Source organism: Erpetoichthys calabaricus, chromosome 5 (assembly GCF_900747795.2).
Source record: "Erpetoichthys calabaricus chromosome 5, fErpCal1.3, whole genome shotgun sequence".
Classification (NCBI taxonomy): Eukaryota; Metazoa; Chordata; class Cladistia; order Polypteriformes; family Polypteridae; genus Erpetoichthys; species Erpetoichthys calabaricus.
This window is the reverse complement of record NC_041398.2, coordinates 36,385,594-36,407,841: the sequence shown is the minus strand read 5'-3', so window position 1 is coordinate 36,407,841 and position 22,248 is coordinate 36,385,594. Positions and strand designations below refer to the sequence as shown.

The 22,248-nt window shown below is 39.3% G+C and overlaps 1 protein-coding gene across 2 annotated transcripts in view; it reads left to right on the top strand.

The window, feature by feature from the left end:
* dnaaf9 (dynein axonemal assembly factor 9) overlaps positions 1-22,248 on the top strand; it is a 172,934-nt gene that overhangs the window by 131,536 nt on the left and 19,150 nt on the right. For both annotated transcript variants that reach the window (XM_028801454.2, XM_051928226.1), the window contains exons 29-30: positions 16,503-16,540; positions 20,880-21,015. In XM_028801454.2, coding sequence (XP_028657287.1) covers positions 16,503-16,540; positions 20,880-21,015 — 174 coding nt within the window. The remainder of the gene's footprint in view (positions 1-16,502; positions 16,541-20,879; positions 21,016-22,248) is intronic.

The following is a 22,248-nucleotide window of genomic DNA, read 5'->3' as shown; positions in this document are numbered from 1 at the left end:
TGTCATACAGTCTATTCACCTGTGACTGTGTAGCTAAGTATGAGGGCAACAGCGTTATCAAGTTTACAGATGTCACCATTGTGATTAGCCTGATCTGTGACAATAATGAGCCTACCTGCAAAATAAAACAAAAGAGGTCATTGCTGACTTCAGAAAGAATGAAGACAGTCATGCTCCATTCCACATTAATGTCGTCCCTGACCACACAGCAGATTCAGGTTCCTGGATGTCCTGATCACCAAACACCTTTCGTGGTCAGTCATTCCCATCTGCATTCTCAAAAAGGCTTTCCAAAATCTCATTTTTCTGAGGAAACTAAAGTGCTTTAAGGTGGCAACCAAAATAGTGAACTTTCACTATTGCAATACTCAATGCATCACAATGTGGTTTAGTAACCTGACTTGCCAGGAGTAAAAACTCCTCCAAAGGATTGTCTGTTAGCTTGCAGAGTCACTGGGGCTGACCTTCCACAGCTTTATACCATAAGCTAAATTCAGCATCTCCAATGACAGCCTTCTAGTTAATCTCTTGTTTTTACTTTTGCTTTCTTGGAAGCCTCATCACTCGCTCCACTTGCTTAAGAAACAGACCATAAGGTCACTGTATGTCCAGTAGCCTGTTCCTACCTGCACTGCATTATGTACTGTACCCACCTGCTAATATGTGTGTAACTGTACTGTACATAACTTTTTAAAACAACTTTTCTTATTTCCTTTGTTGTTTATTCATTTATCTTCTGCAACTTATTTATTTGCTGTAATTATTTATACCTCACTGCAGCTGTGACACAAGAATTTTACTGTGCTCTTGTAGTGTTTCTGACAATTAAGATCTCTAATCTAAAGTATAAATTGTGATGGCACATGGCTTCTTGTATGACTAACCCCTGATACAATTAATAAGACAACACCTCAGATCCAAAGAAATAATTAATTTTTTCTTTAAATTCTACATTGTATACATTACCACAGATATATCTCTTCCTTCTCTTCCTGTAGCACAGGTGAGTCTTTTTCCTTCCTGCACTCCCAAGTTCAAGCTCACAGAGCTGAGGAGGAGAGATATCTTGTAAAGCTGGACCTGGGAGTATTACTAGCACATTTGAAATGTAATTCAGAATTATTTCTGATTCATATAGATGAGGGCAGGTAAGCCACTCCAGTGCCTCCAGATGTCCCTGACAGGGGTGCTTTCTCCAATTGCAATTCCTTTGTAGCCGTGCAGAAATCCAAACCACAGCAAGGCCAAGAGTTACGGTGCCACCCAGTGTGCAAGGACAATATTTTTTTCTTGACATGTCCACTTCTGACCATTCATTATATTGGCATCCCATCCAGTGAAGGTACCACTAAACTACTCTGGCTGGGTCACTAGACCACACTCACACGTCTCAACTTTCATTTTACGTTTTCATATGTGTTTTGTATGAGTGCGGAAATCCCAGCTATCTCAAGTTTAGGTTAACTGACAGTTTTAAACTGCTTTTATGCGAACAGGACCTTGGTGCGAAGGACTTACAACCTGTTCAGATCTCCTTCACATGTTCCTGGTATAGGCTTCTGCTCTCAACAGCTCTGAATTACTGTAGAATATCTGTTCTTGTAAAAAAATGAGCACATAAGAACACTTTTTTGCAAGTACAGGCCATGTAATCCCTTTTCATCTATCTTGCATAGTATTATTCAGTTGAGTCTTGTAGGTCCCCAATGCCCTAGTATGTAGTACAGAACTTGTAAATGTATTCCAAAAATCTGTGTAAAGACAAGTTTTGTAAAGTATCTGTGAAATTTGCCCTTACCATATTCCATCTGGACCTCCATGTTCTTGTGGAAGAAGTCATTTTAAAGTAACAATTGACATATGCTCTAATTTTCTTTATAGTTTTAAACACTTAAATAAACAGAGGCTAAGAGGAGAAGTTATGTTAACTGAAAATATTAGCTCTTCCTTTAGTTCTAGAATACACCGTCTTTTGCTACTTGGACATGTCATCGGTAATGTACCTGAGATTATAGTGTGTTTTCGGGTCTTATCAGACAACTAAGCCTGGTGACTAAGAATGTGCTCCAAAGTGCCTTTCTACTGGTGGCATTTCTACATGTGGCATGCTGGAATATTTACCATACTCCAGCAATGCAGGCTAGTCATAGACTGATTTGATGAGAAACTTGATGTTGTGACAAATAGAGGCACTGTTGACCCCTTGAACCTTCAGACCAGACGTCAGACACCAGGTAAAAGTCCAAAGATGAATATTTATTATTATAAATAAGTGCACAAGGCACCACTACTACACACTACTTCAATAAACAATAATCTCTACAATAATAAACAATCCTCCGCTCCCAGACGCTTAGCCACCCTGCCTCCCAACTCAGCTCAGCGTCTGGGATTTCTCATCGTTCTTTTATAGTTCTTGACCCGCAAGTGTTTCGCCTTCTCTGTCCATGTGACATGGGACACTTCTGGGTCAGATAAAATTCCTTTTTCTTCACCCTGGAAGCACATCTTGTGTTGCTGTGATTAAGAAGCCCTTCCGGGTTATGGTGCAAATAACAATCCCTGGACCTCCCTGCAGCGACTCCTGGCGGCCCCCGTGGTATCCAGCAGGGCTGTGCATTAAAAGTCCACTGTCCATAATTCCCTCAGGGTATTCGGGGTGCCTCCATGCTGCAAGGAGGGCTCCATCTGGCGGCCTGGGGGTATTGGCCGGGATAAATAGCTGGCCATATCTCACAATGTGTAATAGTTTAATTCTCCAGAGCAATGACCAAGTGATCTTGTGGAGTTCTGTACACTCCCATCTTTTTGTAAATGCTGACCACCTCGCAACAGCCTTCTACCTCTGCTTGCATCTCATCCTGAACCAGTTGACACTTCTCCTATCCATGGGCTTTATCGTAGTTAGAGCAAACAGTTCAATCCTGCCTGTCCCACCTCCATAGTTCCCACCAAGATGTTGTTCTGCAGTTGTATCTCTGGTCTGTTGACAGGTTTCTTTGGTAGCCACTTCGTTCAGGTCTTTACAAGTATTCCTGCCAAAGAGACTTTATTGTTAGAGTAGTCTTCTTCTTTCGACTGTTCCCATTAGGGGTTGTCACAAACGGATCATCTTCTTCCATGTCTTTCTGTCCTCTGCATCTTGTTCTGTTACACCCATCACTAGCATGTCCTCTCTCACCACATCCGTAAACCTCCTCTTAGGCCTTCCTCTTGCCTGGCAGCTCTATCCTTAACATCCTTTTCCCAATATACTCAGCATCTCTCCTCTGCATATGACCAAACCAACGCAATCTCGCTTCTTTATCTTTGTCTCCCAACCCTCCAACTTGAGCTGACCGTCTAATGTACTCATTTCTAGTCCTATCCATCCTCGTCACACCCAGTGCAAATCTTAGCATCTTTAACTCTGCTACCTCCAGCTCTGTCTTCTGCTTTCTGGTCAGTGCCACAGTCTCCAACCCATATAACATAGCTGGTCTCACTACTGTCTTGTTGACCTTCCCTTTCGCACTTGCTGATACCCGTGTGTCACAAATTACTCCTGACACTCTTCTCCACCCATTCCACCCTGCCTGCACTCTTTTTCACCCCTCTTCCACACTCCCCTTTACTCTGTACTATAATAGAATTTTAAACTCGCTGCCCAGGGTTCCACCTGGAATTTATTGAAAAAGGAGGAAATCTCACATAACTTGTACAGTTAAAAAAAACCTCAGGCAGCTCAGCTATTTAAGTATACTTATATTCTCCATAACACAATGAACCTCTTGCGGCTGACTGCAGTTACAGTACCTCACAAAGTGAGTACACTCCTCACATTTTTGTAAATATTTTATTATATCTTTTCATGGGACAACACTGAATATATGACACTTTGATATAATGTATAAGTAGTCAGTGTACAGCTTGTATAACAGTGTAAATTTGCTGTCCCCTCACAATAACTCAACACACAGCCATTAATGTCTAAAGTGCTGGCAACAAAAGTGAGTACACCCCTAAGTGAAAAATGTCCAAATTTTGCCCAAAGTGTCAATATTTTGTGTGGCCACCATTATTTTCCAGCACTGCCTTAACTCTCTTGGGCATAGAGCTCACTAGAGCTTCACAGGTTGCCACTGGAATCCTCTTCCACTCCTCCATGACGACCTCACTTAAGCTGGTGGATGTTAGAGACCTTATGCTCCTCCACCTTCCGTTTGAGGATGCCCCACAGATGCTCAATAGGGTTTAGGTCTGGAGACATGCTTGGCCAGTCCAGCACCTTTACCCTCAGTTTCTTTAGCAAGGCAGTGGTCATCTTGGAGGTGTGTTTGGGGTCGTTAACATGTTGGAATACTGCCCTGCGGCCCAGTTTCCGAAGGGAGGGGATCATGCTGTGCTTCAATGAACTGTAGCTCCCCAGTGCTTGGCTGGGTGTTTTTAAGATGCTTGGGCTATCTTCACACATTCCTTGTACATGTGTATTAGGTCCCAGTGTGAATGTGCATTGCAAGAATTTGGGATTGGTTCCGGCTTTGCAGGTCATTGTTGCAGGGAAATTATTTATTCAACACTGAATTGGATAAAACAAATTGGAAAGCAAATGAATGATTGTCTTAATTATGGGGCGAAGATGCACAGAAGATCCTTCTTCAAATCTTAATATTTGTATCAAATGTTATTTAATAATAATTAAATAACTTTCAGAATTCTTCAAAGTGTGATACATGTCATGTTAATATTAGTATGGTTAGCATGACATGTACCATGTGCAGTAGCAAGAAGAGGAATGTTACTACTTTATAATTAGGAGGGGTTTTGGAAACACACTGAAGTACTAACTACCAGCCTACATTGTTCATTACTATATTTAGTAAATTAATAAGGACTTTTATATGATCAGTGAGACTGATTAAGCCTTCTCCCAGTATTGAGATGTATGGTGAACAAGATGTAAGTGGTCAAAGATGACCAAACGGTAAAACAAATTTGTGTCTGTATAACAATACAGTCATTCTGGGACTGCAACTGTGAAAGCAGGCTAGGGTATCTCAGTCAGTGAAATTTTTATAAAGGCAGAAATATGGTTCTTTGTAGTAAATAATTAGCATTAATACAACCTTTTTGCTTGGTCATTGTTATCTTCAAATGTCTTTAAGTGTGCTGCAGTTTAGAGGTATCACAATATAAATAAACATAATGTTCACATTTACCAATTTAAGACAAAAAAAGTTTCTCTGTAGTATTCAGATGCAGGGCTCTTAGTTGCAAGTGGATTTTATGGTTCAGCATTTCCAAAATAATCTGTAGAACTTTCTTTACTCAATATATTATTTATACTATACAGCTCCAGGCACCTCACACCCAAATAAAGAGACTTGAGCTAGGAGAAGTTCAACTGCTTCAGTGAGGGAATGAGATAGGAGGCTGCTTGTGCTTACTGACACATTTACAAAACAATGACGTTGATGGAGAGGTGCAAAGGAATTTAAGGTGGCTTGTGATTATGACTTTTTTCGTAGGCTTCAGGGATTCTAGTGTTAACCGCACTAACCTACACCATATTCTAGCAAATTGCCATTCCTCTTATGTAGCCCAAAATCACACAAAGAATGCCTCAATGGGCATGACTCTCTATGACAGTGTTTCCCAAATTCGGTCCTGGTAAACCCCTGTGGCTGCAGGTTTTTGTTCCAACCAGCTTCTGTTTTTAATTGAACTCCTGGGCTAATTAAGTGAACTGATATTTCCCAAGTTCTGTGTTTAGGGAACAATATAGAAATTAGAAAACTAAGTTTGCTTAAAAAAAAAAATTAAAATGTACCAAGCAGTTATATAGGAATAATGTATTTTTTTTTCTTTTTAACATTATTTTCATTGTACTTTTCTAGGTCCTCTAATTGTTTAATTAATCCATTATTTACTCATTAGTGGGTCGGTTGCTAAAGTACTTGCAGCCTTTGATTATTTAGTGTTGTTTGCCTGCGTGTCTGCTCTGTTCGTTTTAAATTGTCATTATTAAGATACAACAAAGGGGGAAAAACTGCACAGTGAAAGGGCAAAGTATAATGAAATCAACAGAAGAGAGTTAAGCATTTAAATCTATAGCAAAAGCAGAAATATTTCTAAATGTCTTATAAATGTAAAAATCCTGCTGCTATGCTTTTCTGAATGTCGAATAAAAGAAAAAATAATAGCAGCTAATTAAATGAGATCAGTGCTATCAGGTGTTGTCACTGATTAGGAATCCTGTTGGAACAGGGGTTCACCAGGACCGAGTTTGGGAAACACTGCTCTATGAAGAAGAAAACCTCTCAAAAAAAAAAAAAAAAAGCCTTGCAGGAAAAAATGGTAGAAATTTTGAGAAAGGCAATTCAGATCGAGACCCATTTCCAGATACAGTGGAACCTCAGTTCACGACCATAATTCGTTCCAAACCTCTGGTCGTAAACCGATTTGGTCGTGAACCGAAGCAATTTCCCCCATAGGATTGTATGTAAATACAATTAATCCGTTCCAGACCGTACAAACTGTATGTAAATATATTTTTTGAAGATTTTTAAGCACAAATATAGTTAATTACACCATAGAATGCACAGTGTAATAGTAAACTAAAGTAAAAACATTGAATAACACTGACACAAACACCCAGGCTCCCTGCTCAGCTGCACGGGAAGGCTCGCTTTCTATCAGCAGCATGCGAGCCCCCCTCTCCTCTCAGCAGCACGCGAGCCCCCCCCACCCCACCCCGTAACATTGCAGCAGTTCACCCTATAGCCTTACAATGCGATCGCTGTATAAACACTTTTTTTTTTAAATGAGTTTTAAGCACAGTGGGAAAAAAAAGGAACATTTGAACAAATCTGAACTTTATTTAAAAGCCAACCAAGTTCACGCTAATAGCATTACAACCCGATCGCTGTAAACACACTTCTTAAATGAGTTTTAAGCACAGGGGGAAAAAAAGAACATTTGAACAAATCCGAACTTTATTTAAAAGCCAACCAAGACAGTAACATTGCAGGAGTTCACGCTAATAGCATTACAACCCGATCGCTGTAAACACTCTTTTTAAATGAGTTTTAAGCACAAGGAAAAAATGAACATTTGAAAAAAGAGAAAAGTAACATTGCAACACTTCTCATAATTAAGTCTCAATAATTCTCACCACTCTTCACTTGCTTAGAAGCCATGGTTAACTGCAAAAGCACACGAAATACTGTAGAGCACAAAGAGTTCACAGGTAAAGCACGCACGTCTGACTGAGAACAATGAACAAGGAGAGGCTGAACATGTGCTTAAATACAGTAATCAGTGCGTACGAACCGGAAGGGAAATGATATAGAGCGCAAAGACTTCACAGCGAAAGCACGCATGCACGTCTGAGCGAGAACAACACAACACGTGCGGAAATCATCTGTGCGCACAAACCAAAAGGGAAATTGGCTTGTTCGTATACTGAGTGTGTGGTCATGAACAGAGGCACACGTTTGGCGAACTTTCTTGTCGTAAACCGAGTTGTACGTGTACCGAGACGTTTGTGAACCGAGGTTCCACTGTAGATTGGATGTGCAATGGCTGTGAAACAATGGGGTAAATTCAATATACAAAACAGAACACAAGTAATTCTCTTCAAAGAGCTAGATGGCCAGTCTATCAGAAATACACAAAGAATGAATGATGGCAGCAGGTTGTTTGGGGTGAACAGTCAAGATTATAAAATTTTGACTCAGAACAGGATGCAGTTTATCGATAGAAGAGCTTGAAAGAGCTACATGGATGACATACAAAGACATTCAAAATTGGGATGTGAACCTGGACAGGAATGGAAATTGTTTGTAACCTGAGGACCTCCTCTATATGGCTAAAAGTGTATCGCCATGCATCTTTTACAGGAAAATGTGGCAGTAGTAGTATCTTTTTTAAATCTGTTGCAGGGATCAATCCCCTTATTTGTGCTTTTTTAATTAAAAAAAAAGTGAATGCCTAGTAAGGAAGGGGCTATACACACTAACTACATACACAAAAGATGCAGTACATACACACACACAGTCAAACACAGTAGCTCTTCTTTTCCCTTTGTCGTTAAGAGATCATCTTTGCCTTCATCCTCTGTAGTACCAGTGAAGGCCACATAGATGGTGGGCCAGGCAGACAAGTCTTGTGTGTTCAACCCTTGGCAAAACCCAGAGAGCCATCCCAAGTCCATTCTTCCCACCTCCAAGACAAATCTTTACGAGTGTTCAATCAAATCAAAATCTTTATTGTCATTGTAGCAATGAGACATTGTACAACGAAAATTTAGGTGCAATTTTCCAGTATAAAAAAAATAAAAAACACGATTACTCAAGTTAAAACTAAAATAAAAAGGGAATAAAATAAGTACCAAAATAGTCCATAACAGCAGAGCAATGTTTTCCACTCATACATACATTAAATTGCACTTGTCCCTTATCCAATGTTAACTTAGAGCTGTATTGTAAACATGAGTGTATTGTATTGTAAACACGAAGGTGCACTAGGTCAGATTGACCACTTAACAGCATTCAACATGGTGATGGCTGAAGGATAGAAATTATTTCTCAGTCTATTTGTCTTAGTCTTTATGGATCGGAAACGTCTGCCTGAAGGCAGCTGTTCAAACAGTGCATGTCCTGGGTGTGATGGGTCCTGAAGAATTTTCTTGACGTTCCTGAGGCAACAGGAACTATGTAGTTCTTCTAGTGAGGGGAGAGGACAGCTGACTATCTGCTGGGCGACCTTAATGACCCTGTGGAGCTCTTTCTTCTGTGCTACTGTGCAGCTGGAGAACCACGTACAGAGACAGTAGACCAGGATGCTCTCTACTGTGCAGCGGTAAAAGGACACCAGCAATTTCTCAGGGATGTTGTTCTTCCTGAGCACCCTCGGGAAGTAGAATCTCTTTTGGGCCTTCTTCACTACCTCAGCAGTGTGTGTTCCCCAGGTCAAGTCCTCCCTAATGGTAACTCCCAAGAAGCGGAAGTCTGAGACCCTCTCCACACAGTCCCCGTTGATGATGAGTGGCTGGATGTTGTCTGCCTTCTTCCTGAAGTCCACAATGAGCTCCTTGGTCTTGGCTATATTTAGGAGCAAGTTGTTATTGTTACACCACATTTCCAGCCACTCCACCTCATCCGTGTAGGTGGACTAATCCCCCCAGAGATGAGCCCTACTACCATAGTATCGCCAGCGAACTTAACAATGGTGTTACTGTAGTGGGCAGGAATGCAATCATGGGTGTAGAGGGTATAGAGCAGGGGGCTCAGCACACACCCCTGTGGGGAGCCAGTGCTGAGGCTGATGGTTGTGGAGAAGTAGGGGCCCACTCTAACCCTCTTAGTGCAATCACTCAGGAAGTCCTTGATCCAAAGGCAAGTGGAGTGTGGAAGTCCTATGTCTGACAGTTTGGTCACCAGTCTGTTGGGTAAGATGGTAGTAAAGGCAGAGCTGAAGTCTATGAAGAGCAGCCGTGTGTAGCTCCTCTGCTGCTCCAGATGGGACAGAACAGCATGGAGAACAGTGGCCACATCGTCCTCTGTGGACCTGTTTGCTCTGTAGGCAAACTGGTGCGGATCACGCATGGGAGGAATAAATTACATGATGTTCCTGATGAGCTTCTCGAAGCACTTCATAACCACAGGGGTCAGTGCAACTGGCCTGTAATCATTAAGACTGGTGATGGTCTGTTTCTTGGCCAGAGGCACTATGACAGTGGATTTCAAGCAGGATGGCACAGTGGACTGAGACAGAGACTGGTTGAATATCCTGGTGAAGACCCCAGCCAGTTGGTCTACACAGTCTTTCAGCACGCGTCCTGAGATGCCGTCAGGTCCAGCTGCCTTCCGTGGGTTGACAGCCCGCAGCGTGCGTCTCACCTCATGCTCCCCCACTGTGAAGATGGGGCTGTTGTTGGTATCTGGATGGGGTCTGGCTGTCTCTGGTGGATCCACTTCAAACTAGGCAAAGTAGTGGTTCAGTTCCTCAGCCAGTGATAAATCACCTCCCACAGCCCTGGGACTGGTCCTGTAGTTGGTCATATGCTGGACACCCATCCACACTTGCCTGCCGTTGTTGCTATCCAGGTGTTCCTCAATCTTCCTTTTATAGTCTGACTTGACCTCTCGGATGCCCCTCTTTAGGCTGGCACGGGCTGTGCTGTAGAGGGCCTTGTCACCAGACCTGAAGGCAGTGTTCCTCTCTTTCAGCAGCCTCCGGACTTCCCTGGTCATCCACGGCTTCTGATTGGGGGTAGACCTGGATACGTTTATCCACTGTGACAGTGTCTGTGCAGTTCTTAATATAACACAGTACGCTGTCACTAAACACTTCAAGGTCTGGGTGTTCCAAGATGTCCCAGTTGGTCCTACTGAAACAGTCCTGCAGCTGCTGAGAAGCTCCATCTGTCCAAGTTTTAACTGTCCTTGTGCTGTTAGGGGCAATTTTCCTGAGTGGGATTTATGCCGGAATTAAAAACAGTGACGTGTGGTCAGAGTGGCCCAGGTGATGTAGCGGTGTAGCCCTGTTTAGTGTTTGTGTAGACTTTATCTAATGTGTTAGCTCCTCTTGTGGCATACTTGACGTGCTGATGGAATTTAGGGAGTACAGTAATCCCTCCACCATCGCGGGGGTTGCGTTCCAGAACCCCCCGCGAAAGGTGAAAATCCGCGAAGTAGAAACCATATGTTTATGTGGTTATTTTTATATTGTCATGCTTGGGTCACAGATTTGCACAGAAACACAGGAGGTTGTAGAGAGACAGGAGCTTTATTCAAACACTGCAAACAAACATTTGTCTCTTTTTCAAAAGTTTAAACTGTGCTCCATGACAAGACAGAGATGACAGTTCCGTCTCACAATTAAAAGAATGCAAACATATCTTCCTTTTCAAAGGAGTGCGCGTCATGAGCACAGAATGTCAGAAAGAGAGAGAAAAGCAAACAAATCAATAGGGCTGTTTGGCTTTTAAGTATGCGAAGCACCGCGGCACCAAGCTGTTGAAGGCGGCAGCTCACACCCCCTCCGTCAGGAGCAGACAGAGAGAGAGACAGAAAAACAAACATTCAAAAATCAATACGTGCCCTTTGAGCTTTTAAGTATGCGAAGCGCCGTGCAGCATGTCGCTTCACGAAGCAGCTGCACAGAGGGGAGCAACATGAAGATAATCTTTCAGCATTTTTAGACGAGCGTCCGTATCGTCTAGGTGTGCGAACAGCCCCCCTGCTCAATCCCCCTACGTCAGGATCAGAGAATGTCAGCGCAAGAGAGAGAGAGAAAAGTAAGTTGAGTAGCTTCTCAGCCATCTGCCAATAGCGTCCCTTGTATGAAATCAACTGGGCAAACCAACTGAGGAAGCATGTACCAGAAATTAAAAGACCCATTGTCTGCAAAAATCCACGAACCAGCAAAAAATCTGCGATATATATTTAAATATGCTTACATATAAAATCCGCGATAGAGTGAAGCTGCGAAAGGCGAAGCGCGATATAGTGAGGGATTACTGTACAGGTTTTAAATCTACATGGTTAAAGTCCCCAGCAACGATATACACAGCATCTATTTTGCTTGGTCAGCTGACTGCTAATACTCTGGTGTAAAAGTTCAATAGCGAGTTTGCATTAGCGTCCAGTGCTATGTAAACAGCGGTATTCAAGATCACAGTAAACTCTGTAGGGAGATATATGGGTGTGCATCTAACAGTCACATACTCCAGGTTCGGGGAGCAGTGACTGTCTACAGTCACTGTATTTGTACACCAATTATTATTTACGTACACACACAGCCCACCTCCTCTACTCTCACCGGAGTCACTGGTCCTGTCTTGGTGCTGTGCAGTGTAGCCTGTTAGCTGGATAGCAGAGTCCGGGATCAATGAGTAAAGCCAGGATTCTTTGATCAACAGAACAAAACTGATCTTTATAATGTTATTTGTTGCCACATGTAGCCACAGTTCATCGATTTTGTTGACGAGAGATCTGGCATTGGTGAGAAAAGCACTAGGGAGCGGTGGTTCAGTGAGAAAAGTAGAAGAAATAGAAAAATAAATGCTTTCTGTTGTTTTTAAATATTATTTATTTATTGGATGCTTAAATATTTACTTAAAAACACACTAACTACAGTATATAAAATATGATGGCAAAAAATTATCTTTCTTGACAAATTTTCAGCAAAAGCAAGTGTACTGAATTTCAAGGAAATTGGCCCACAGAGTGGCGAGTTGTTTTATGCAGATAGACAAGATGGACATACATGCAGTTGTGGAATATAATAGGCACTTTTTAAATTTAATATGAATTCACCAAGGTAAACAGAAATCTTTTATTTATATTATGAAACACTTTTTTTTTTTTTTTTTAATGTAATAATGCAGTGACCCTGACATGGATAAATGTTTTACAAATAAACAGATGGAAAAACTGCAGTTGTTTGTGACAGTTGCAGCTGTTTTCGTGTTTGCATTTGAGACCACACTCCTATCCAAGCAAATATTCCCTGATTAAGCCTAACATTAATAGGTGACAAGAGCTTTAAATAAAAGAAAGAAACTTCATTATAATTGTATCATTTTTATTGCCTTTTTCTGGTTGTAAGCCAGACAACCATATATTTGATGGTGTAAAATAGTTGAAAGGTAAGACTTTTTTTTTTTTTTTTTAGGAGCATGCACTGAACAGAACCCCTTTTAAAAAGACTTTTGCTAAGAGTATACTGTAAAGTTACCACCTAATACAAAGAGCAAGTGTGTGTGTCCTTAGTAGTTTTGCTTTTTTCCCTGAACTTGATTTACAAGTCTTGTGATAAAATAGTGCAGCTGAGGTTGTTTCATCACCTCTGTTGCCATTATGCTTGTCTTCTATGAACTTCTTTTCACCCTGCAACCTAAATATAATTGAAGATTTGTTTCTTGCCAAGTGTACTGATGAGACAAGGCCATATTACATTTAAAAATAAACTCTGGCTTATCCAACTGTTTTAAAATTAGACAATGCCCTCTAGGATTAGTTGGCTGTTATCTGCAACCTGAAGAAAGTAGCTGAGTTTGTCATTTAGAAGAACCCTTATCAGATTACTCAAAAAGCTAATGTTACTAATACTGTTATGCATGAGTTATGTTTCTGGTTGTGTGAACAGGGGTTGAACAGTCCTAGGTTTTTCTAGGTATTATACTAGGCTATCAGTAGAAAAACCTTTTAAAGAGTAATTCTTACCTTGGACTCTAGGTGAAAAGAAGGTGAGTTACCTGCAGTGTGTCTGTCTTAAACAGTTTAGATATTTGGGGATGGGGGGAGCAATAGGCAAATAATTAATTCTATCTTTTTGGGCATATAGTATTTGTTTGAAAAAAAGGTGAAAGAATCTTTTTGCCCCCACTGATGTAAATCTAACCATGTTTTAAAACTGAATATGCATTGCGCAAAATTTACAAAATAACATTTTTTCCCCTGTAGACTATTGAAAGAAACTTAATAAACCAGTGGCACATTACGGGACTTCTGTTTGGTGGGAACGCCAAATATGACAATGCCATTGTTGATATTTTCATCTGAGGATGTCAAATTATTTGACTAGAAATCACAGGGCATAACAAATAAGATGACTTTGTGACAACTTTCCAGCAGTTTCACATTTCAGCATTGTGAGCTCAGCCTTTTTTCTGTCAGCTAATAATGTGATGCCTAACAAAGTTAGTGCTATATGTATGAATGCTTTCCAGGTATGGCAAGGTCAGATGCAGTCTTGTTCCTTTTTTCCATCTTGTTGTGGTATGTAAAGCATAAAAATTCAGACAGACCATTCTCTCCACTACTTGCAACGTCCAAAACACCCACTTGACTTATTCCTGATATCTGCATTATATGCATTATACTTAGTTAAGTGCCTGTTAATTGTTGGCTAACACATGCAATACACACAAGCCTGTCCCTTCAACTTACCTTCAACTTGTCGGGATCAGTCTCAGATTGGTTGGGATGAGTCCCTGAGAATGTCATACTATGCGACTGGAAACCATAGTCCGCTACATCAGAACAGTGGCTAGCCAAGGGATGGAGCATGGAGGGGTGGATGTCTATGGTTTTTCTACACATTAGTACAAATTGAAATCCTCTGTATTTTCCATGCATTGTTAATAAAATATCATCCTTCTACTTGTCTAATTACACATGGCCAACAGTTGCAGGGTTACTACATGTCGGTCATCTGTAGACATTGTTGTTTTAGTACAGCTTAGTTTTAGTAAAACAAAGTAAATATAATTTAACTAGCTGTGTAAGCCTGTGCTGTAAAGAGCCCGGGGTCCTAGAAACTATTGAAATTGCCAGAAAAAAATTGAAATGTAGAGATGTCAGGTAATTGAAAGGAACTACTCTGAGCATCTCTCTTCTAGGAGGATTTGTTTTGCTGACGTGCTTGACTCGCTTGTGTATTAGCTGCGGGAGGAAAAGTAAAAGGGATACTGTTTTGACAATGTTAGTGGCTAAGCGACTTTGTCTTTCTTCTGAGGTTTCATTTTACTGACGTGCTGGCCTCGCTTGTGTTATTAGCGGCTAAGTGAGTTTTTCGTTTCCTCGGAGGCGAACCCCGACTCCACCTTTCACTTCCAAGCTGGACAGACACAAACACTTCCACGCGTAAACGTTTATATATAAGATATTTGAATGTTTAGCCTACTAAATTAAATTAAAATGTTTAGGCAAAACAATCTGTAGATGCTGTCTCTAGCTGTTATTGCACTGACTGAGCATCATAGACAGACTGTCCTACTGGCAATTGTCCAATTGGATCTGTCTAGTCCACCATTTATTCCCAAAGTAACCGTTAATAAGATGTAACAGCCTCTTTAAATGTTTTTTCACCCCACACTACAAAAAAAAAGATAATTAATTTGGTAACAGCACAGTTTTAAAATTAGCAAGTAATTTCATCAGGTTTATGACATTTCACTATTATGAGATTGATGTTTGTATTAGTACATGAAAGAGACATTTGCTGATTAGTAACACTAAAAATTAATATTTAATGGAAAAGTCACATTCAAACTTCAGTTGCCACCAACCTTGGATGCTTTAATTATTCCATATTTCTCCCTTTTTCCTAACTTTTTAAAGGCTAACTTTGTGAAATCAGATTTATCAGTCTTATTATTATTTTAGAATTCCTGTAAAACAGCCTCTCTACTGTTGTTTTCAAGGTGCGTCATATAAATGATCAGACTTACTTATTGCTTAAGCCTGTGAGCAGGACTGATCATTACTGCTGCTATTAGTCATAACTGGAGATTGCCTTCCATTGGCTGCTTTATCCGTATGCATCATATGTGCTTTCACTGTCTAAGTCACATTTTAGCTGTTATATTAATGAATATTACTTTGGATTAAAAAAACTGTACAAGCTTAATGTAAATGAAGTATGCTTTTTTAATAATAATAATAATAATAATTCATTACATTTATATAGCGCTTTTCTTAGTACTCAAAGCGCTATCCACACAGGGAGGAACCGGGAAGCGAACCCACAATCTTCCACAGTCACCTTACTGCAAAGCAGAAGCACTACCATTGCGCCACCTGTGAGGCCACCTGTAGCTCTGTTAACTATACATCTGTTATTATTTGCTTTTATCACAAGTTACATTGTTAGATTTGCCTTTTACTTCAAATATGAGACAAACACTAACCAAGTAATTTAATTTTGAAATGAACCTGTAGGCTAGCCACTGGTACAGAGAGAGCCATGCAGTTTGAAACTTCCCTCTATTTCTTCTTTCTCATGCCAATTGCAGACAAAATAGACACCTGCTGTGGGTGACACCACATTTGATAGACAAGTTAGAAAATGTATGGATAGACTACTTTGGTACTGTCCATTACATTCAGAGGATGAATATACACGTGTTAATGATAAAGATTGTTTTATACATCAGATGCTGGGCACATAGAGCATGTAAGAAACAAGCTGTAAGCTTTCCCCTGTGCAGATTACCCTCATCAGTTGTGTTTCAGAACTCCTGTGTGAGACTTAGACTTTCTGTAAAATGTATGTCAAGAGATTTAGTCAGTATTTCTAATGAATCATTAAAATGTTTCAACAGAATCTTTAGAAAGTAATCACAAAAATGTCGGTTGTCTTATTACTGCCTTCAGCTTAACAACTGTTGTTGTATTTTTATACATTAATAGCTTACAGCAGTTTCATATGAAAGTCTTCACTGTGTCCCAGCTGTTAAAGTCTGTTTGTGCAGCCACTTGGTAGCTGCCCCCTTTCTGACCTATAAAAGATTACTTTCTCCATGAGTGATTTGTTAGTGAAGTTCAAAACCTACTCCATGCTATATATATGTTCTTATTTTCAGTTCAGTCCCTGGAGTAAACATCCTTCTCTCTTTTAAAAATTTCTTTCATTTGATCAGTGACAGTTCAAAAGACTTGTATCAATGCTGCAGTTAGCATGTACAATGTGTAAATAAACATCGTTACACTTTTTTGTTTTTATTTTTTTAGGTTCCTTTTCCCAAAATTCCTGGAGCAGTGCTGTCAAGGTATTCCATCAGCATTTAATTCATATAACACCTTTCTTGATGAGCATACCCAAATATTTCATGACTATAGTGCCTACACCATTTAACACAATTACATGTGAACCAGGAGTGAAATTTAAGCTTGCATGTCTGTGAATTTAAGGCCAGCTCATTAAAAAATACCACTGTAATCTCAAGAAGCATTAATGTCTATTCATTATTTATATTAAGCCTCTGGGCCAGCTTGTCTACTTCCCTTACCTATTTTTCCCCACATATAGTGCTTATAAAAAATATTCTGCACCACCCTTTTAAGTTTTTCATATCTTATTATTTTATAACATTGAATCACAGTGGGTCTGATTAGGCTTTTTCAAAACTGGTTATCAGAAAAATATCTTTACACATTGATCTAAATTTGTTGCAGTCATTAAATACAAAGTAATTGATGGCCTAGTAAGTATTTGCCCCCTTTACTATTACACACCTGATGCATCACTGGTGCAACCAAATGGTTTTAGAAGTTACATCAATAACTGAGTCAAGACCACCTATCCATAGTCGAGGGTTTTCAATTAATTGTAATATAAATGTACTTCTATGTGGAAGGTTCATCTGCTGGTGAGTTAGTTTCTTGGTAAAAAGTAGACAATAAAGAGAACAGAACACTCAAAAGAACTTGGTTGAAATTGTAATTAAATAGCCAGAGTCAGGAGATGGAGACAAAATAATATCCAAGTCATTAAATATCCCTTGGATTCCAGTTAAACCAGTGTTTCCCAAACTCGGTCCTGGTGAACCCCTGTGGCTGCAGGTTTTTGTTCCAACCATATTCCTAATCATTGACAACACCTGATGGCACTGATCTCATTTAATTAGCTGTTTTTTTTTCTTTTATTTGACATTCAGAAAAGCACAGCAGCATGGTTTTTACATTTATAAGACATTTAGAAATATTTCTGCTTTTGCTATAGATTTAAATGTTCTTTTGTTGATTTCATTATACTGTACTTTGCCCTTTCTCTGTGCAGTTTTTCCCTCTTCATTGTATCTTAATAATGACAATTTAAAACGAGCAGATCAGACACCCAGGCAAACAACACTGAATAATCAAAGGCTGCAACTACTTTAGAGTCAGACCCACTAATTAGTAAATAATGGATCAATTAAACAATTAGAACACCTAGAAAAGTAGAATGAAAATCAAGATGAAAATACTGTTAAAAAGAAGAAAAATACATTATTCCTATATAACTGCTTGGTGCATTTTAATATTTTTTTTTTTTTAGCAAACTTAGTTTTCTAATTTCTGTATTGTCCCCTAAACACAGAACTTGGGAAATATCAGTTCACTTAATTAGCCCAGGAGTTCAATTAAAAACAGAAGCTGGTTGGAACAAAAACCTGCAGCCACAGGGGTTCACCAGGACCGAGGTTGGGAAACACTTAAGTTAAACCAATCATTAAGAACAGAAAGAGTATGACACAGCTGTAAATCTGCAAAGAGCGGGGCATCTCCAAAAATTGTGCAGGAAGAAGACTAGTAAGGGAGCACTCCAAGAGACCTATGAAAACCGATGAAGTTACAGGCTGCAGTGGCTGAGAAAGGAGAGACTATGCAGACAACAACTGTTGCCCACTTGTTCCCCCCAGTTGCTGCTTTACGATACTGTACACCAGGGGCGCCCAACTCCAGTCCTGGAGGGCCGCAGTGGCTGCAGGTTTTCATGCTAACCCTTTTCTTAATTAGTGATCTGTTTTTGCTGCTAATTAACTTCTTTTGAATTAATTTTAATTGACTTGGTTTGTAAGACGTTTCCCTGACTTTCTTCATCGTTCCTCTGAATTGCTTCATTTCTTTCCTTAAATGGCACCCAAACAGAAGTGAAATGTGGAGTGAGTGAGCCAACATAAGACCAACTAAGTCAGGGCCTCAAACTCCAACCAATTTCACTCCAACCAGTTGCTTAATGAGGTGCTGAGTCTTGTCATTAATTAAACTCGTTCTTTAATTCCATGGCTTGTTGCTGCTCTCGTTGTGCAATAGCAGACATTTCCGATATTTTGGATTTTTCTCATTTTTTTAAGAGCAGATCAGCATTCCCGAGACCTTCACCTATTTTCAGATATTGTATGATGGTCACAGTTTGCTGGTCCTGTTTTGGCTCATTTTGTATCTCATTATTGTTTGGCAGCTAATTAAGGAAAAAGAAACAATTGAGGGGTCTTCAAGAGCAAGTCAATTAAAATGAATTCAAAAGAAGTTAATTAGCAGCAAAAACCGGTCACTAATTAAGAAAAGGGTTAGAATGAAAACCTGCAGCCACTGCGGCCCTCCAGGACTGGAGTTGGGCACCCCTGCTCTACACCATCAAAACTGCCATCTCCATCATTAACCATGGTTGTGGCAGCATCCTGCTGTGGGGTGCTTCTGTACAGCAAATCCTGAAAGGCTTGTGAAGGTAAAATGAATGCAGCAAAGTATCGAGAAATCCTGGAGGAAAAGCTGATGCCGTCTGCAAGAAACCTACACCTTAGGAGAAGATAAGCATAAAGCCAAAGCTGCACGGTAATGGCTTTAAAACAATGTCAATCTCCAGGAGTTGCCAAGTCCAAATCCACATCTCAGTACAATTGAGGTTTTATGTCTAGGCTTCAAAAAGCCTGACAACTCACAATCCCATGCAACCTTACAGAGCTTGAGCAGTTCTGGAATGAAGAATAGTAGGGGGTTAGGGTAGTTTGGAAATACTTTTTATAGGCACTGTGACATTCTCAAACCAGTTAAATGCATATTTTTTATCAAGGTAACAATAACAGCAAATTATGTTCTATGCTGTAAAATATAAATACCCTTCTGACAGTGTATTAATGTCCCCTTTGTGTACCTAAAAGTAGAAATTCTAATATTTTTAAATTTGTTAATGTAATGTTAATTTCTAAATGTAAGTTACGTTACTTACTCTATTTTACTTTTCATTTAACTACAAATCATAACACATGAAGGGCATGGGAATTAAACATATACAGTGGGGGAATTAATTATTTGATCCCCTGCTGAATTTGTTAGTTTGCTCACTTAGAAAGAAATGAACAACCTCTAGTTTTTGGTAGTTTCATTTTAATGGAGAGAGACAGAATATCAAATAAAAATCCAGAAAAACGCATTACATAAAAGTTATAAATTGATTTGCATGTCATTAAGTGAAATAAGTATTTGATTCCCTACAACCCAGCCAGATTGGCTGTGTGCCCATGTGGCACACAGATTACAGTCAATAAATCAATCACAGATGCTCCTGATCTCAACTCATTATGTGTATAAAGCACACCTGTCCACAAAATTAATGTCTTCCATTCCAAACTCTCCACCACCATGTACAAGACCAAAGAGCTGTCAAAGGACATCGGGGACAAGATTGTAGACCTGCACAAGGCTGGAATGGGCTACAAGACCATCAGCAAGATGCTTGGTGAGAAGGTGACAACTGTTGGTGCGATTATTCGGGAATGGAAGAAATATAAAATGACCAATTGCCCTTGGTCTGGAGCTGAATGCAAAATCTTGCCTTTTGGGGTGAACATAAAAAAAAAAAACTAACTTAAGATGGACCTGTACATGTGCCTACTTGAGCAGGTGCTGCAAGATTTCAATCCATTATGGCATAGTGGGTTACCAATGGTGTTCTTGGTTCTTCTGTCCACCCTGGCCTTCGGACCTTACTTTTATTCTATGTTAATTAGTTTTCCCTAATTCTATTTTCTAATTTTATTTTGTCTTTTTTCTCTTTCTTCATCATGTAAAGCACTTTGAGCTACATCATTTGTATGAAAATGTGTTATATAAATACATGTTGTTGTTGTTGTTGACTGTGGTCCCAACTGCCTTCAGATCATTCACAAGCTCCTCCTGTGTAGTTTTGGGCTGATCCCTCACTTTTCTCATGATCATCCTCATCCTTGATTGATCGACTATAATCTGTGTGCCACATGGGCACACAGCCAATCTGTGGGAGTCAGAATTCAGGCTGGGTTGTAGGGGATCAAATACTTATTTCACTCAATGGCATGTAAATCAATTTATAACTTTTATGTAATGAGTTTTTTCTGGATTTTTGGTTGATTAAAAAAATAACTACCATAAAAATTAGAAACTGTTTTAATTTCTTTGTAAGTGAGCAGACTTACAAATTCAGCAGGGTATCAAATAGTTATTTATTTAATTATTACACTTGCTTACTGCTTTTTCTGAACTTGCTAATGTCACATTATATTTTAAGGGCAAATATCCACAAAATGCACATTTCAGTTTTGCTTATACTAATTGTTTTTATATTTTCATTCTTTTTTCATGTCAAAGGCTTGGTTAGTGCTGTTGTTTTTACCAGCCTCTCTTCTGACCAGAGACACCCATTGCTGTTACAAATTCAGCATCTAATCCGAACAAGCAATCCTCAGGCAGCTTTCATTCTTGCAGAAAAGGGGGCTGTGACACGGTGAGTTTTCTTAAACAGGTATTGAAATAGCTGGTGAATGCTGGAAGGAGTGTGTAAATAAAGCCAAGTAGGAAAAAACAATTTGTTATTGGTTTTCTGCTTTACCTTTTAAATTTATAAATATGGTAAGATATACAGAGTAGCTATAAAAGTTATATTTGACGTAAATTCAGCAAAGTAGAGTGTGAAGTTTATTCTGTGCACTGTAAGGGTCTATTTTTTGTAATTGTCCTTTTTTCATTGTTGTAAGTGGTTTAATTGTGTTCTTATCTAACAAACCATGAGATTTCTTTTATATTAAACAGTTCAAATTATTTACTACCAAGAGTAGTCTATATCAGGGTTGGCCAACTCCAAACCTGGGGAGCCACAGTTGCTTAATTAGAAGCAATCATCACCCATAATAGATTTTATTTAATTTAATTGCTTGTTAGTGTTTCAATTCTACCATGTCAGTTCATTCTTAAATCATAGATTTTTTTTCCTTTCTGATACATGTATCATTCAAGTGATTAGTGTGTAATTTGAGTAAGGATTTTTCAGTTCTTGACTTTCTCTTCAGTTTCCATCTGAGTACTTGGTTAATTAAACCAAATAGTGAGTGATGAATGCACATGGGTGGAAATGGAGACAAACTAAATGTAGAATTGCTGATTCCTTTGTCATTTGCATCTTATGCTAATAAGGATCAGTTAAAACAATGAATACAGCTGTTTAAGACTAAAATAAGCAACTAAAGGTTCAAAATCTTTACAAGCAAGATAACTAAAATGAACCAGAAAAATGTCTCTTGAACATTAAGTGCTTCATCAGCAATGAATGATTTCTCATGAAGCGATTGGGTTGGAACAAAAACCCGAAGCCATTGTGACCCTCCAGGGCCAACGTTGCTCAGCCTTGATTTAAAGAATTAGACTATTAAATAGGAAATTAAATGAAGTTAATTAGTAGCAAAAACTTGTCACTAATTAAGAAAATGGTTAGAATGAAAACCTGTAGCTACTGTGGCTCTCCAGGATTGGAGTTGGCAACCCCTGGTGTATAGAATTTGCAGAAATGTAAGGTGCTTATACCCTTTTAAACAAGTATGTTTTTTTTTTCATTAAAAATACAAATTTATATTTTATAAACACTTCACGACAAATAGTACCCCATAAGTAACAAATTAAAGTCTACAAGGTGTGACTGCACTGCTTATAAAATTAAATTGTAATTAAAGTTAAATTGGAAAAC